General features: G+C 41.4%; 1 protein-coding gene across 1 annotated transcript; it reads right to left on the reverse strand.

The window, feature by feature from the left end:
- Positions 1-396: 396 nt before the first annotated feature.
- Positions 397-9,739, reverse strand: fgf8a (fibroblast growth factor 8a). The gene is made up of 5 exons (XM_063491682.1): positions 9,708-9,739; positions 9,568-9,604; positions 8,641-8,821; positions 6,718-6,824; positions 397-663 (listed from the first exon to the last, which is right to left on the reverse strand). The coding sequence occupies exons 1-5, from the start codon at positions 9,737-9,739 to the stop codon at positions 397-399; spliced, it is 624 nt and encodes a 207-aa protein (XP_063347752.1).
- Between the last annotated feature and the right edge of the window lie 4,577 nt (positions 9,740-14,316).

Consider the following 14,316-nt stretch of genomic DNA (forward strand, 5'->3'; position numbering starts at 1 on the left):
CTGGCAGTGAGGTCAATCAGGGTCCTTCAAGTCTCCTTGAGCAGCAGGCAAGAGTCCAAGAAGTGACTCCACTGATAAAAACAACAAACAATAATCAACACAGGGCACTCTACTAAAACGATATCCTCAAAAAGTCAAACACTGAGTTATGAGGATTAAAAACAAACTTTTCTTTTTCTTTACTTTTTTACATAAGTCAGTACTAAAAACCTGGAGTACAAAAATATATGTTTTTTGTCTTTGTGTGGCTTTTTTTACTTTACAAAAAATAAACTACTCATCAAGGTATCATATTTATCAGTATAAAACTGTCTCCAGAGGTTTTTGAGGAGAGAAGAGAAATCCAGTCAGGTTCTCCTTTTTCTCTGACTTCTCCATTTTATTCTCTGACGAGTATCACGTACGCTTAGTCCTTTGACTGAAAGGGTAGTGGATGAAGTCAAAAGGCCGGTGGTGGCTCGGATGGGTGGGCTGGTGCCCCTTTGGCAGCCTCTTCATGAAGTGGACTTCACGTTGGTGCTGGCGTGTCCGTGAGCCCTTCCGTGGACGCCCACGACGAGTGAAAGCCATGTACCAGCCCTCATAACGGACGTTCTTCAGCGCCGTGTAGTTGTTCTCCAGAACAATTTCGGTGAAGACACAGTCACGGCCTTGTCCATTTTTCTGCAAAATCACAAATGACGGAAAAAAGAGGATATTTGCAAAAGATGTTAAAAATTTGCAGAATGAAAACCTTCCCCTCAAATGTGCAGCATATGCTACAGTCATTACAAATCAAACAGAGGAAGATCACTATTCTCCCCCTTCAACAGACCTCCAGCAACCCTTGTGGGTCAGTTGCAGCAGCGCACACCTTCCTGTCATAAAGCCTTAATCAGACCCTAAGTGTCACTTTCATTCCAGGTTTGACTTCCTGTTGCATTTGTGGTTAAATTTAACAGCTCTGGTCAGCTAGAATAACAATCAGTAGATGCTTAAACACACATCACCCCCAGGTCTGCAGAGTTCAGTTAATCCCATTGAACTTAAGTTCCAGGTTACATCAGGTCTTTACGACAATAAAAGGCAGGCATATGAAAGATGGGTGACCTATGGATGAACGTGTGATGTCCAGTTGGTAACATCATAAAGTAAAAAAAGATGAGACAAAGTGTACAGTGTAGTTCTCTGAAACAGCACTAGCACGCAGTCCTGGCCTACTGTACAGCACTCCCACATTTTTGGACAAAAAGGTGTGTTAAAAATAGTCCTGGCACACTCCTGTACACACACTGAAAACACACACTTTCTGTCAATTCCTCAACACAAGCACACACACACCCATATGCACGCACACATATACTGCGGGTGAGGTAGGTGGTGACTGGGCCGGTAGCTTGGGGCAGATGGTGTTCAAGGTAGGGTGCTGGGTGGGTGGAGTGTGTGTGTGTGTGTGTGTGTGTGTGTGTGTGTGTCGTAGGGTTACAGAAAGGCTGGCAGCTCTGTTTATTAGCCATCACAGTGAGAGAGGTCAGGCAGTCACCCACTAAGACACATCTCACATGACAACGTTAAATGCAGTATTGTGGAAGAGTCCTGAGCCAGCCCGCATTTCTTTATTTCTAACCCTTCCAAAGAGCCAGACTTTTGTAACTTTTAAAAGTGGTCCTTAGTAATAGAAGGTCTTCTTCAGTTATCTTCAGTCTGTCTGTTAAGCCACCTAACACTGACCTATGAATAATACGAGCATAAAAAAGACAAAGGCTAAACCAGCGTTGTATCTACACATAATGGCCAACTTCGAAAAGAACCAGTTTTTCAGTTGTATCTTTAAGCATGTTGTTACTAGCAACCATTTACAAAAACACATAGTTTGTTTCCATGTCTTTTGTTGAATCTAAATGCCAAAAATAACAATTTAAGAACCATAAAGTAATAGTTGTGCACCAACAAGGTGATTCCCAAAGAGCTATTAACCTCCTAAGACCCGAACTCTTCCAGAGCATGCATTTTTAATTTCTCTTTGATATTTGGGCATATTGGGGCCCGATGAATGTAAAAACAAAGAATTATCAGATTTTATTTTTTTAACCTGATTTTTGTTTCTAAGAAAAATGAGAGCCACAAATGAGGATATCTGTTAGAGTTTTGATAGAACATTAGCAGTATAATGTCCTCGTAAGTGGATATCAGGCCCTTATAGAGCAAAATTGAGTATTTTGGTCTAAATAACCCAGAATGTGATGTCCACATATGTGGACGCCAGGTCCTAGGAGGTTAAGTGAAATGTTGGCATATCTCAGCATGGTGTGAAGAAATAGTTAAAGAAACTGGATAAGTGGAGGATAAAAGAAGAAGTGGCACATGCAAAAATATCTGCAAAAGATGAGCAGATGAAAGCCATGTCCTTCAGAATCAGGAAAAAACAAGAACCCAGATGTTCCTGTCTACTATACCGGCCACTTGGTTATGCGTATATGCCCTGTGTGCTAGCGTCTTGCATCCTGTGGTTATGTGCTGGATTGTCTCGGGGGTATCTGCACAGCCTGCTCCTGGGCTCTTGCCTGATGAGTTAGGGTCCAGCCTCTATAGATCTTGTGCTTACAGTTTGTTCTTGTGCTGTTTTGATGAGTGCCTGTCTGCTGTCTTTCAGTCCAGCTTTCTTCAGCCATTAGTAGCATGTTTCGGTATCAGCCAGTAGTACATGCCGTGCGGGGGCTCGTCCTTCTATGATGGTTCCTGTTCTTGCTTCTCTTCTTTCTCTGGTTTTTGCTGCCTGACATATTCACTAAGCACACGATCAGTTGTGGCCATCTTCCTGGTGTACTCATTGGTCTTTGTTGTTTTATCCTAGTGGTTTTGACACTCACTAGTCCTCGGCCTCCTTCCTTCCACTTAATGTACAGTCTCAGGGTGGTGGACTTGGGGAGAAACCCTCCATGCATGGTAAGGAGCTTTCTTGTCTTAATGTCACAAAGTGCTACCGCTTCCTCTGACCAGCTTATTATTCCAGCAAAGTATCTGATGACCATCAGGGCATTGGTGCTGATTGCCCGGATCTTGTTTTTCCAATTCAGCTGACTCCTCAAGACAGAGCAGAGAAGACCAGTCGCTGCACCACCAAGATTTACTACAAGAAAGCCTTTGATTCAATCCCTGACACGGGGATCCTGGAATGGCTTGAACTGTACAAGACCAACAGGGCCCTAAGAACCTTCATCAGGAATTCAACGAGGATGTGGTGAACAACACTACAGGCCAACTTCAAGACAATTGCTCAGGTCACCATCAAGTGCAGGATTTACAAAGGAGGTGCCCTGTCCCCACTGCTGTTCTGCATAGGCCTGTTCTGCTTCAGTGAGATCATTATGGATACTGACTATGGAATGGTGCAATTGTTAGCTGCCTCCTCTACATGAATGACACCAAGCTGTATGGATCAAACTAGGATCTACAGCAACAACATTGGAATGTAATTCGGATTGGAGAAGTGTAGTCACACAATAACAAGGAGAAGGAAGGTAATCAGGACTGAGTGGATTGAATTACCAGAAAGCATACACTGAGGACAGCTACAAGTAGCTGGGAATCCCATGGGGAAATGGAAACCATGAAGAGGAAAGCCACAACCACCAAAAACCTGCAGAGAGTAAGGCAAGTCCTGAGGAGTCAGCTGAATGGGAAGAAAAAAATCTGGGCAATCAACACCTACTGCTGGTCATGAGATACCCTGCTGGGGTAATAAACTGGCCAAAGCAGGACAAAGAAGTCACTGACATCTCCCAAGACCCCAGAAAGAAGAGGAGTTAGAGGAGGAACCATCATGGAAGGACAGGCCCCTACACAGCATGTACCACTGCCAGATCTGCGTTCTAATCTGTCTACTAAAAACTTACTTTAATACATTTAGTTCAGTTTTAAAGTTTTGAAATCACTTCAGTCTCAACTTCACACCAGCTGGTGCAGGTGCAGCAGGAGGGGAGGAGCCAGAGAGAAACTCGGTTTGTAGAAGAGAACCTGCCAGCGAGCAGGTTATGTCACAGAGCCTGTTACCCTGGTAAGTGACTCAGGGTTAAAGTTAACTCTCATTCTGGAACTGAGAACCCAGAATTCCCCTCATCTCGGCTTGTTAGCTAAACCTGTTTCCTGGAATAGGACCAAAATGCTTTTGATACCCATCAGCAAGCTTCTAACATAATTCTGGTAGGATATTTGACCACTTTCCTTATCCAGCTGGTTTACTGGTATGAACCTGACTTTTAAGTATAGTCCACATGCCCATATATAGCCCATGTTAATGTCAGCCTAGTTTATTTATTCCAAAACCAGTTTTTATGTGTGTTTGGGATCATTGTCCTGTTGGAACACCCAGTTGTGTCTGAGTTTCCAACATCTAGCTGTCAATATGATGTAAAGTTAAAGAATTAGGAGGTAATCCTCTTTCTCCTTTATTTCACCCATTTTGTGCCACGTACCAGTATCACTGGCAGTAAAACAGCCCCAGTGGATCCTGCTTCAAGTTAAGCTTGAAGGTGTTGTCACAGTCTCCGTCCATGGCAATGTAAAGCTGGTTTCATTATGCACAGTGATGCTGGCATTGCAGCAGCTTTCACTTTTGGCAGGCTTGAATCCTGGTTGTTTCTGAATATCCTGAGCAAATTTTTTCCATCTGAGGACAAAAGTTTGGGTTTCTCCTAGGACTTCCAGAAAGATGACACATCTAAATCACTAATTACATATAATTGCTTGAACAGATGATCATGGAATCTGCAACTGTTTAGAAATGGCTCCAAGAGACCCTCCCACTTTGTGCAAATCTTCACTGAGCTCCTTAGACACATTGTTACAAGCGTTGCTCTCAAGCAAGTTATTTTTATGTTGCAAAGAGAAACTACCAGCTGTAGTCAGTCCTGATCACTAATGTGATTTTAAAAGGCCTTGGCCTTGCCAAATTAAAAGACATAAGTGAGTGTACATATATATTTGAGTCCATACGTATACTTTTGGCCCTGTGTGGATTGGAGAAAATCCCAAATAAATTCAAACCCAATTCTTGTTTTTTAAAATGATTGAAGGTGTATTCTGTACATTCATTCCACTTTGGAAAATCAACAGTTCAAAGAAACTGTTAAAAGCAAATTTACCATAACATTTATAATAATTGTGTGTACACTTCTGGCCACACAGTGTATGTTTTGTCAAAACTGTGGGAGTGTATTCAGTCTGGACTATTTTCAGCTGTTAAATGCCAGTGCCGTTATAACTGTGTATTGACAATAAATTATGTTTAAAAATGCAATAATGATAGTTTAACATTAATGTATATATTTAGATAATTTATTGTCTATGAAAAAAGCCTTTTGCTTGGACATCTTATTTACTTCATCACCGATAAAATAAAACTGAAGAATAACTTCAGGCTCCTTTTCAGCAGTTTGGTCAGGATCACATAAAGTCAACTTCAGTTATCAATGAGTTCATGAATTTCTTCACAATTGAAATTTTAACCAGTTTTTAAAAACATATTCGTAGTTGTCCCACAGATTTATCTTTCTGTACAGCAACTTTAAAAAAACTCCTCATATTGATATTGACACATCTCTGTGATTAAGCTTTCTGAGTAAACTTCAATAATTACTTTAGATCCCACTCTTACTAGACTTGATAAAGTGTTTGGTTCTGTGCTCGTCCTGTAGCATTAAATAATGTTGACTACTGTTTGATCAAAACTCAGATTATTAAACTTTTCCCTAAACCAGCCAACCAGTGGAACCAGCTCCCAGTTTGGATTGGGTTGACAGGCGCCATCCCTACTTTTAAGAGTACACTTAAAGGTTTTCTTTTTGATGAAGCTTGCAGTCGGGGCTGGATGAGGTGATGCTGCAATGGGACTTGGCTGCTGGGGGCTTCCCATGATGCAGTGTTTCTTTTTCACTCTTCATGTGTTTGGACACCACTACTGTATTTAATCATTAGTAATTAATTTTAAACCATAGGTCTCTTTCCCCTCACCCCCACAGGTCAAGGCAGTCTCGTTCTGCCTGTTTCTTTTTGTTACAGGAAACTTTCCTTCCTGCTTGCTCATGGGGTTGTTAGGGTTGTCTCTCTAATATTGTGGGATCTTTACTGTATACTATATGAATGTGAAATGAAATGGGATTGCACTGAACTTAATAAAATAATGTTATAGATTAGCTTGATTGATAGAATTAATCAATTAGTATTATTATTTTTTCTAATGCGCCATTAATTTTATGATATTATTATTTTTGACCAGGATAATAATCACTCTGACATTTAGTGTGAGGAAGAAGCTGTTTCCAGGTTTAGTCTTTGTTTTGCTTTTAATGGGATTTATTCACAGAAAAAAATAATTAAATAAAACGAGTAAATCAAAAATGACTGTTGCTGATGTTATTGATTAAAAGCATCACTAATATGGAATAATTTTCATCATTTATGTGAAAAACAAATGCCTTATTCTCTCACATGATTTCTCTGATCTCTGCAAATTTCTCTCGAGGTCTGCTTAACCCTGGAGAACCCATGGGGTCAGATCCGACCCCATTGGTTTTCTAGGGAAACCATGGGGTCAAATTTGACCCCATGGGTTCTCCAGGGTTAAAGCAGTGGATGGAGCAGTATTTTCTTGAGCTGTACTGCTACATCCATTATCATTAAGAATCAGCTAGTGAGTCTTTGGACCATGAGCTGGCTGAAATCAGCTTTGAGCCTCACCTTGCCAATGAGCTTCCCTCTCTTGTTCATGCAGATGTATAGGCCAGTCTCAGCTCCCCTGATGCGCACTCGACTTCCAAAAGTATCTGTTTCCACAATGAGTTTAGCTACAGAGATCAGACAAAAGAGTTCAGTCAGCAACTACAACGCAGAGACGGTTTCTGTGCCTTTTATTAGACATTTTGCTTAAACATTAAATTCTGAATAAATGACTTTGCAGACTATGCAAACAGAAAAAAATGAATCAAAAACACACACAAAAACGCTTGCATGTATTTCCAAGCATACATACTCTCATTCACAGTGAAGCCTATGGGACCATTCCTGGGGATTCATGCAAGTTGGAAATTCTGCGAAATGATAAAACCACGTGTCTCCTGAACCTTTGAAACCTAAAGAGGCGATCCTGGCAGTCTCATTAAGACTTCCTTTTCAAATAATTCAGCACTGACCTCATGCATAGAGCGGCACATTTATCTCTATATCCTGAAAAGTACTGAAAGACATAGGAAATACAGAATTTTCATGTTTATGTTACTTTTTTACACAAATACGAAAAATATTAGTAAATTCTCCTGTTGAAATAGTACACAGTATTTTTATATCTTCTGTGTTTGCATTGCATTCATCTGACATTCACACAGATATTATTTCAGAGCACCTTAAGACAACAGCAGATTGTCTATAACATTAAATAAACAACGTTTTAACAGTCACATTGTTTTAAATAGATTAAATCAGCAGTTACAGCTGAGCTGAATAATGGGCAGAGAGAATGTAGAAAGCACACAGACTTCCCCTTTCTCACTTTCTCTTTCATTCAAAAATTTACTTCAGGTGATCCTAGTTCGGACACCACACACACACACACACACACACACACACACACACACACACACACACACACACACACACACACACACACGTACATTCTGCAGCAGCAACATTTTAGGCTCCTGTACAGACAGTAGTAAGAAGAACACTAAACACTATTGATGCTTAAAGAATAAGTAGATTAGCTCCATGGAAGACTGCGCTCGAAATAAAACAAAGAGTGTAAAGCTCAATGAGGCCCATTAGATTCTGAGGCAGGACAGAGAAGGGTTAAAGGTGGGGGCTGACATGGGAGCAAGAAATATGCAGGAAATGTTCAGGAGGCATAAGTAGGATGGCTTCTAATAGCTCTTCCAGATCTGCATGATCTCTAGAGGATCACCTCCAGCACCATCCACAGCCAACTGGACAATTTTTCTAGGCCTCTTCCCCTCGAATAGTACAGACTGAATTCAGATAGAGTGCAAAGAGGCTACAAGTAAATAACTCAATACTAAGTAAGTAATACTTAGTATTGAGTTAAAAAAAAGAGAAGATAATATTGATATTGTTGCCTTTCTTGGGAAAATTAAGCATCTTCAGACAAGACAGAAACACACAGCTCCAGGATTAATGATTGAAACAAACTGAACACCACAGACACATTTATAATGCACTTAATGTACTTGACGATGTTTAAAGGATGTTGCTCTTTTAAAATAATTTCAGACATTTAAATACAAAAGGTGATTTTGCAACTATGTTAATGTTCTCTCTTAATTTCCATATAGTCCAGTGGTCCACCTTTCACTGTTAATATGGTTAGAATGCCGGCTTTGAATTGCAGTGAGAAAAACAAAACCAAACAAACAATTGTGAAATATGTCAAATACTTCGAAAGCTTAAAAAAGAATGAACCAGGTTACATTTGTAAGACTATAGTTTGATAAGCACAAATTATGGTAATGTTTAAAAATAACTGAAATCTACCTAAATGGACACAAATAAATCAGGTTTCGCCGTCTCTGCGCTGTGTGGAGCGTAAAATCGATTTTTAGAGGAGAGTTGTCGGTGCAGTTATTACAGAAGGAGTTACTGGATTTCTCTTACCGTGCACATCTCCATCCTCGGCCATGGCGTTGATCTTCTTGTTGGGCAGGACCTGTACATGTTTGCCGCTGGTCCGGCTGTAAAGCTGGTAGATCCGGATCAACCTGCGGCTCGTGCGGTCCGTCACTTTGCTCTGTTCGCTTACATGCTGCGTGAAATTAGGCGGGGACTGATTGGTTACCTGTCAGAAATTAGACGGCATTACTTACTTATTTATTTAAAATTTACAAGGGAGAGTGAGGTCGATCGCGCGGCTTCGGGTTGTTGACGGGACTGAAGCGCTTTGAAACAGAGAGAAAACGCGTTCGTTTGTTTTTCTCACTTCTTTCTTTCTTTCTTTGGGTTTTTTGTTTGTTTGTGTTTTTGGGTGGTGGTGGTGGGTAACTGTAACAAGTTCCAGAAGAGCGGCTGCCAGATGAAATTAACAGGTTCCAAAAAGACGCACGGTGTGATAACAGGTTGTGCATACAGGAGAATGCGCGCCGCAATGCCCAGAAGAAGAAAAAGACGACGTATGATTGAAATAAAAGCTCGACTACTCATTCATCATGGTGTGAAATAATGTGAAACTACTTTAACTTCGTTCTTAATGTGTGTTTTTCTTTCACTGCACTCTCTCTCCGTCGCGTTCCGCTGTGATGGAATGAGTGGAGGTAACGGAAACGTTGGATCTTTCAACCCCCTACCCCAATCTGTGCCCGAGCATCTTGTGCCAGGGCCAATATGTTCATCAGCAACCTGTCAGCAGGCCGCGCGCCGTGGGAGCCATTCGATACTGTGGTATTACAACATGTTATGTTACCTTTCCCCCTGTCTTTATGATTGCTGCGCATCGCTCGCTTGGACTGACGGTTTTTAACCTAATTCTTATTGTTGCAACTAAAATAATTTGCAGTATTTTAAAGACAAATTGTAGTAATGACATACCTGCGCGTAGTAGAACAATGCAAATAAGTGCAGAAACCTGCAAAAGAAAGAATACCGTGCATTCAGTGACTTAATACGGGGCTGCGTGGAAAAACATTAATAGTGCGTAAAGAGTCGAGGTTAAGCAGGACAGCACTCACACACAGCTGAGCCTGGATGGGATGGGTCGCATGTTGGATGAAGTCAATTTTTACTAGGATCCGTTAATAAGAGCACACGATCTACAAAATAAGCAACCAAGTCCAAAGATTTCAAAGGAATCCAGAAAACGGTCAGATGCGCTGACAGACAGGTTTACAAAAGCACAAGGGACACATTCTTCATTACATCTGTGACCTTCGCCGACAAAATCTTGCTCAGTTGAAACTGCAGTTAGTGATCATAATTTGTCATTAAGGTATAGCTGCCCGCGTCTGTCACAGAGCTACCCAAAGTGCACTTGGAGAAGAAAAGCTCTGCGATGAAGTTTCTTTCTTGTTTCTACGTACAGCTCGTCACTATATTCCTCCTGCTTTATAAATCCTCGTGGGTCCTCTACGGCCTTCAGGTGTGTTTGCAGAGTGAGCTTTCTCGGCGTTGTTGCACTGGCTCGATGCTGCAGCTCCGCTCGGCTATGGCTGGACTACAGACAGGACTCTCCTCTCTCTGCTCTCATCCCGCAAGGCTCCCGTGTCAAGCCTCTCGCTCAGTGCTCACACACCCCCGGTAAAAATGGCAGACTGAGAACAAGCCCCCTTTTTCTACAGAACAAAAGCGACCCCCCACACCCCCAGCCCCACTCTTTCCTCCCTTGCCTTGATGCGAAACATCTCTTTACCTGAGTAGCGCTCCGGACTTTGTTGAGGAACAAAGAGTCGAGGAGGAGCCCGGCTTGCCCTAGGGACTGCATGAAAAATTAAAACGACCAAACAAATACAGTAAATTACAAAAAGGCATCAGGGTGAGAAACACTTTTCTGGGGGCTTTACCTGTTTGTCACAAAGGCGATTTGATGACCCCGCAGACGCTCGCGTTGATCATTCAGTTCTGGGATGCAAACATTGAACAAACAAATAAACCAAAACAAAAAACACCCAAATACAAATACAAACAATTAAAAAAGAAAACTAAATTTGATAAAGACCACAGCCTCTCGTTACCTTTCTTGTAACATTTAACTAGACTACAGTGACTATCTGGCTTTTAAAGCCTTAATCTCATGACAGAGAGAGACACTGGTTCATTAAGGCAAAGCAGACAGCAGTATGTGACATTCACACCTCACAGCCTCCCCAGTTATATTTAAGAAAGCCCTTAAAGACTTAAAATGACCAGTGAGAACTTTATATTGCTTTGATGTCTGAAAGGAGGCGGTTCGATGAGGAGGTGCGGGTTAATTAGATCAGGTGGAGTCATTCCTTTTTTTTTTTTTAGATTATAAGTAATGTCCAGGTTTGCTCTGATACGTTTTTGTTAAGAACACCCTTATACCTCATTAAACCAAAGCCACTGAAAGATGGTTTCAGTGAAGCATGTCATACAGACTGAAGCCACCAGTGGGTGCTGCAGCAGAAATTATTAGGTGTAGGAAAACACTAGTTGCCCTCAGTGTTCTTAGTGACATTATACTGAATGACAGTTTAAAAAGAGAGTGACATTTCATCTATTATCTGCTCTACTGACAGGCTTCATGTTGGCACATAGTTTGTTTTTCTGTTTCCTCCCCTCCCTCTCATTAGCCTCCTCTGCTCTGTGGATGTGCGCACATGTCACTGCACATCTGTGTGCAGTGTCAAGTTAAACATGTAACCTCAGTTGAAACATTACGTGGGTCAGTGTGTGAGGTAATGTGTGTATTGTGGCTGAAAACTGTAATAAAACTTTTTGCATGTGTCCTTATGTGTATTTGCGTCAGTATTTGTGTTAGATGAGTGGCAGGTAGCTGCTATTCTGTGCCCTGGCTCAGGGTCCTGTTGCCCTCCCCTTAACCCTGGGGGCCCTGCATCCATCAGCAGCCCTGCAGGGGGCAAACACCCTTCCCCCTTTTCTCCTCCTCTCTCTCCTCTTCTTCCACTTGTGATCACAGACACACCATTGGATTTATGAAAGCGCTGTGGTTTGAAGACAGTGGAAATGCTAAGATTTTTATTGGGAGAGACCGGAGACGACAGGATAAAAAAAGTGAGTATATTGGAGGGACAGCTCAGGTTGAGGAGTTTGGAGACAAAATTAGAAAGCCAAGGTGAAGATGGGTTGAACATGTACAAAGGTGGGATAGCAAATATTTTGGTCAGAGAAAGTGAAATATGGAGCTGCTGGCCAAGAAGAAAGGAGGAAAACTCTGGTAGTGCAGAACTTGCAAAGAGTCGGTCTGACTGAGGAGGATGCTAGGGATAGGGATGCTAGGATGGCAGCAGATGCTGTGGTGACCCCTGAAGACAGCCAAAAAAAGAAGATGAGGAAGTCTCAGGCTTTTCAGGGACCCCCTATTAACCACTCTATCCTTTTCACTACTAAACATTTGCCTTTATTAGATGTTGTTAACTTTAGTCTGTTATTTGCCAAAGTTTATGTGCTTGTTTGTGGTATCACTTTTTCTTCTTTCCTTCAACATTTAACCAGCCTTGACAGATGAGTGCCTTCCTGAGCATCTTCCAGTAATCAGATCAGTGTCTGTGTTCAACATATGCAGGGTATCTTTCTGTTATGTGGATTCACTTCCCCTAACATTGGCGATCAGGATCAGTTAAAAACCAATCAGTCAAAACCACCAACAAAACAAAACAAAACAAAACAAAACAAAACAAAAAACAAAACAAACAAAACAATACAAAACAATCATTAACATTAGGTAAGTCCTTGTTAGTACGTGAATTAATAGTTGATCAATGTATGGATTCACTCTGCCTTACAGCAGGTTACCCCTGAGTCTTACCAACTGTCAGAATTAACATGTGGCATAGAAACATTTAACAGTATTCCCCAAAAACCCTCTTTTGTCTGATTATTTACTAATTAAATTTAAATTTACAATAATGGATTACGCCAGTCTCACACTGCAGGCTTACTTGTTGTTCCTAGAGTATTTAAAAGTAGAATGGGAGGCAGAGCCTTCAGTTTTCAGGCCCCTCTTCTGTGGAACCAGCTTCCAGTTTGGATTCGGGAGACAGACACTATCTCTACTTTCAAGATTAGGCTTCAAACTTTCCTTTTTGCTAAGGCATATAGTTAGGGCTGGACCAGGTGACCCTGAATCCTCCCTTAGTTATGCTGCAATAGGCCTACAGTTTCATGGTCCTCCCTGGCTCCCTGCTGGAGTTTGGTCCTTTTGGTCCTCTCTCCCTCTTGGTCTTCTCTTTGTTTATTTTTGTTCTCTCTGTCTGGCCTTTGGCCAACACACCTGCTGACAATCAGCCACCTGCAACTCATGACCTCATCACTGCTGCCGCTACTTTAGGTGATGGCTGAGCTGCAGTCTTTGCTGCATCATTGTACTCACTCTAGTTAGTGCAGCTTTTCAGGGAGTTTTTAGGACTTCCTGATAATAATGAATTACAGTCGTCCAGCCTGGAAGTAATAAATGCATGAACTAGTTTTTCAGCGTCACTCTGAGACAGGATATTTCTAACTTTAGAGATGTTGCACAAATGGAAGAAAGCAGTCTTACATATTTGTTTAATATGTGCACTGAAGGACATGTCCTGGTCAAAAATGACTCCAAGGTTCCTCACAGTGTTACTGGATGGCATTACCTTGGCCTCCAGTAACACTGTGAGGAACCTTGAAGTCAGCTTTTGAACCCTGTGGAACTCCATAATTAACCTCAGTGTATGAAGAGGACTCTCCATTTGCATGCACAAATTGGAGTCTGTTAGATAGATATTGTTGTATGTTCACCAGTATGATAATGATGAAGCAGTAGATTCAGTTAACGTGGTTTTATTAACCAGCAGAGCAGCAGACAACTTACATGCTTGGACTCAATAACGGAATGCCGCCGATACCACTCAAAACATACACAGACCTACAAGGAGGTACAGCAAGCGGACTAGGACAAAATACCAAACTAACAGCAGGTTATCTACAGATATGATACAAACCACTGCAGCGCAGTACCTGTAATACCTACAGCGTGCTCTAATTGAGTCAGGTACTTCTGATTTGAGGCCTTAGTTTTCACAGGAGCTACAGTATCCAGAGTCGTACGTAGTGAGGAGGTAAAATTATTAACAAGATGATCGACCTCTGTTGGAGTAGCGTTCAGGTAGCTGCCCTGCTCTATGTTGGTACAGGGCATTGAAGATGATAACAGTGGGTGGATTATATTCTTAAACTTAGTTACAGCACTTTCAGAAAGACATCTACTGTGATAAAGTCTACTCTCCACTGCTGTGTAATCAATCATTGTAAATGTAAATGTTATCAGGAAATGATCAGACAGCAGAGGGTTTTCAGGAAACACTGTTAAATGTTCAGTTTCTATGCCATATGTTAAAACAAGATCTAGAGTGTGATTAAAGTGGTGGGTGGGTTCTTTTACATTTTGAGAGAAGCCAATTGAGTCTAATAACAGATTAAATGCAATGTTGAGGCTGTCATTTTTAGCATCTACATGGATGTTAAAATCACTCACAATAATTATTTTATCTGAGCTGAGCACTAAATCAGATAAAAAGTCTGAGAAATCAGAGAGAAACTCTGTGTAAGGCCCAGGTGGACGATAGATGATAACAAGTAAGACTGGTTTCTGAGTTTTACAGCTGGGGTGGA

The sequence above is a fragment of the Pelmatolapia mariae genome, linkage group LG13, assembly GCF_036321145.2.
Source record: "Pelmatolapia mariae isolate MD_Pm_ZW linkage group LG13, Pm_UMD_F_2, whole genome shotgun sequence".
Lineage (NCBI taxonomy): Eukaryota > Metazoa > Chordata > Actinopteri > Cichliformes > Cichlidae > Pelmatolapia > Pelmatolapia mariae.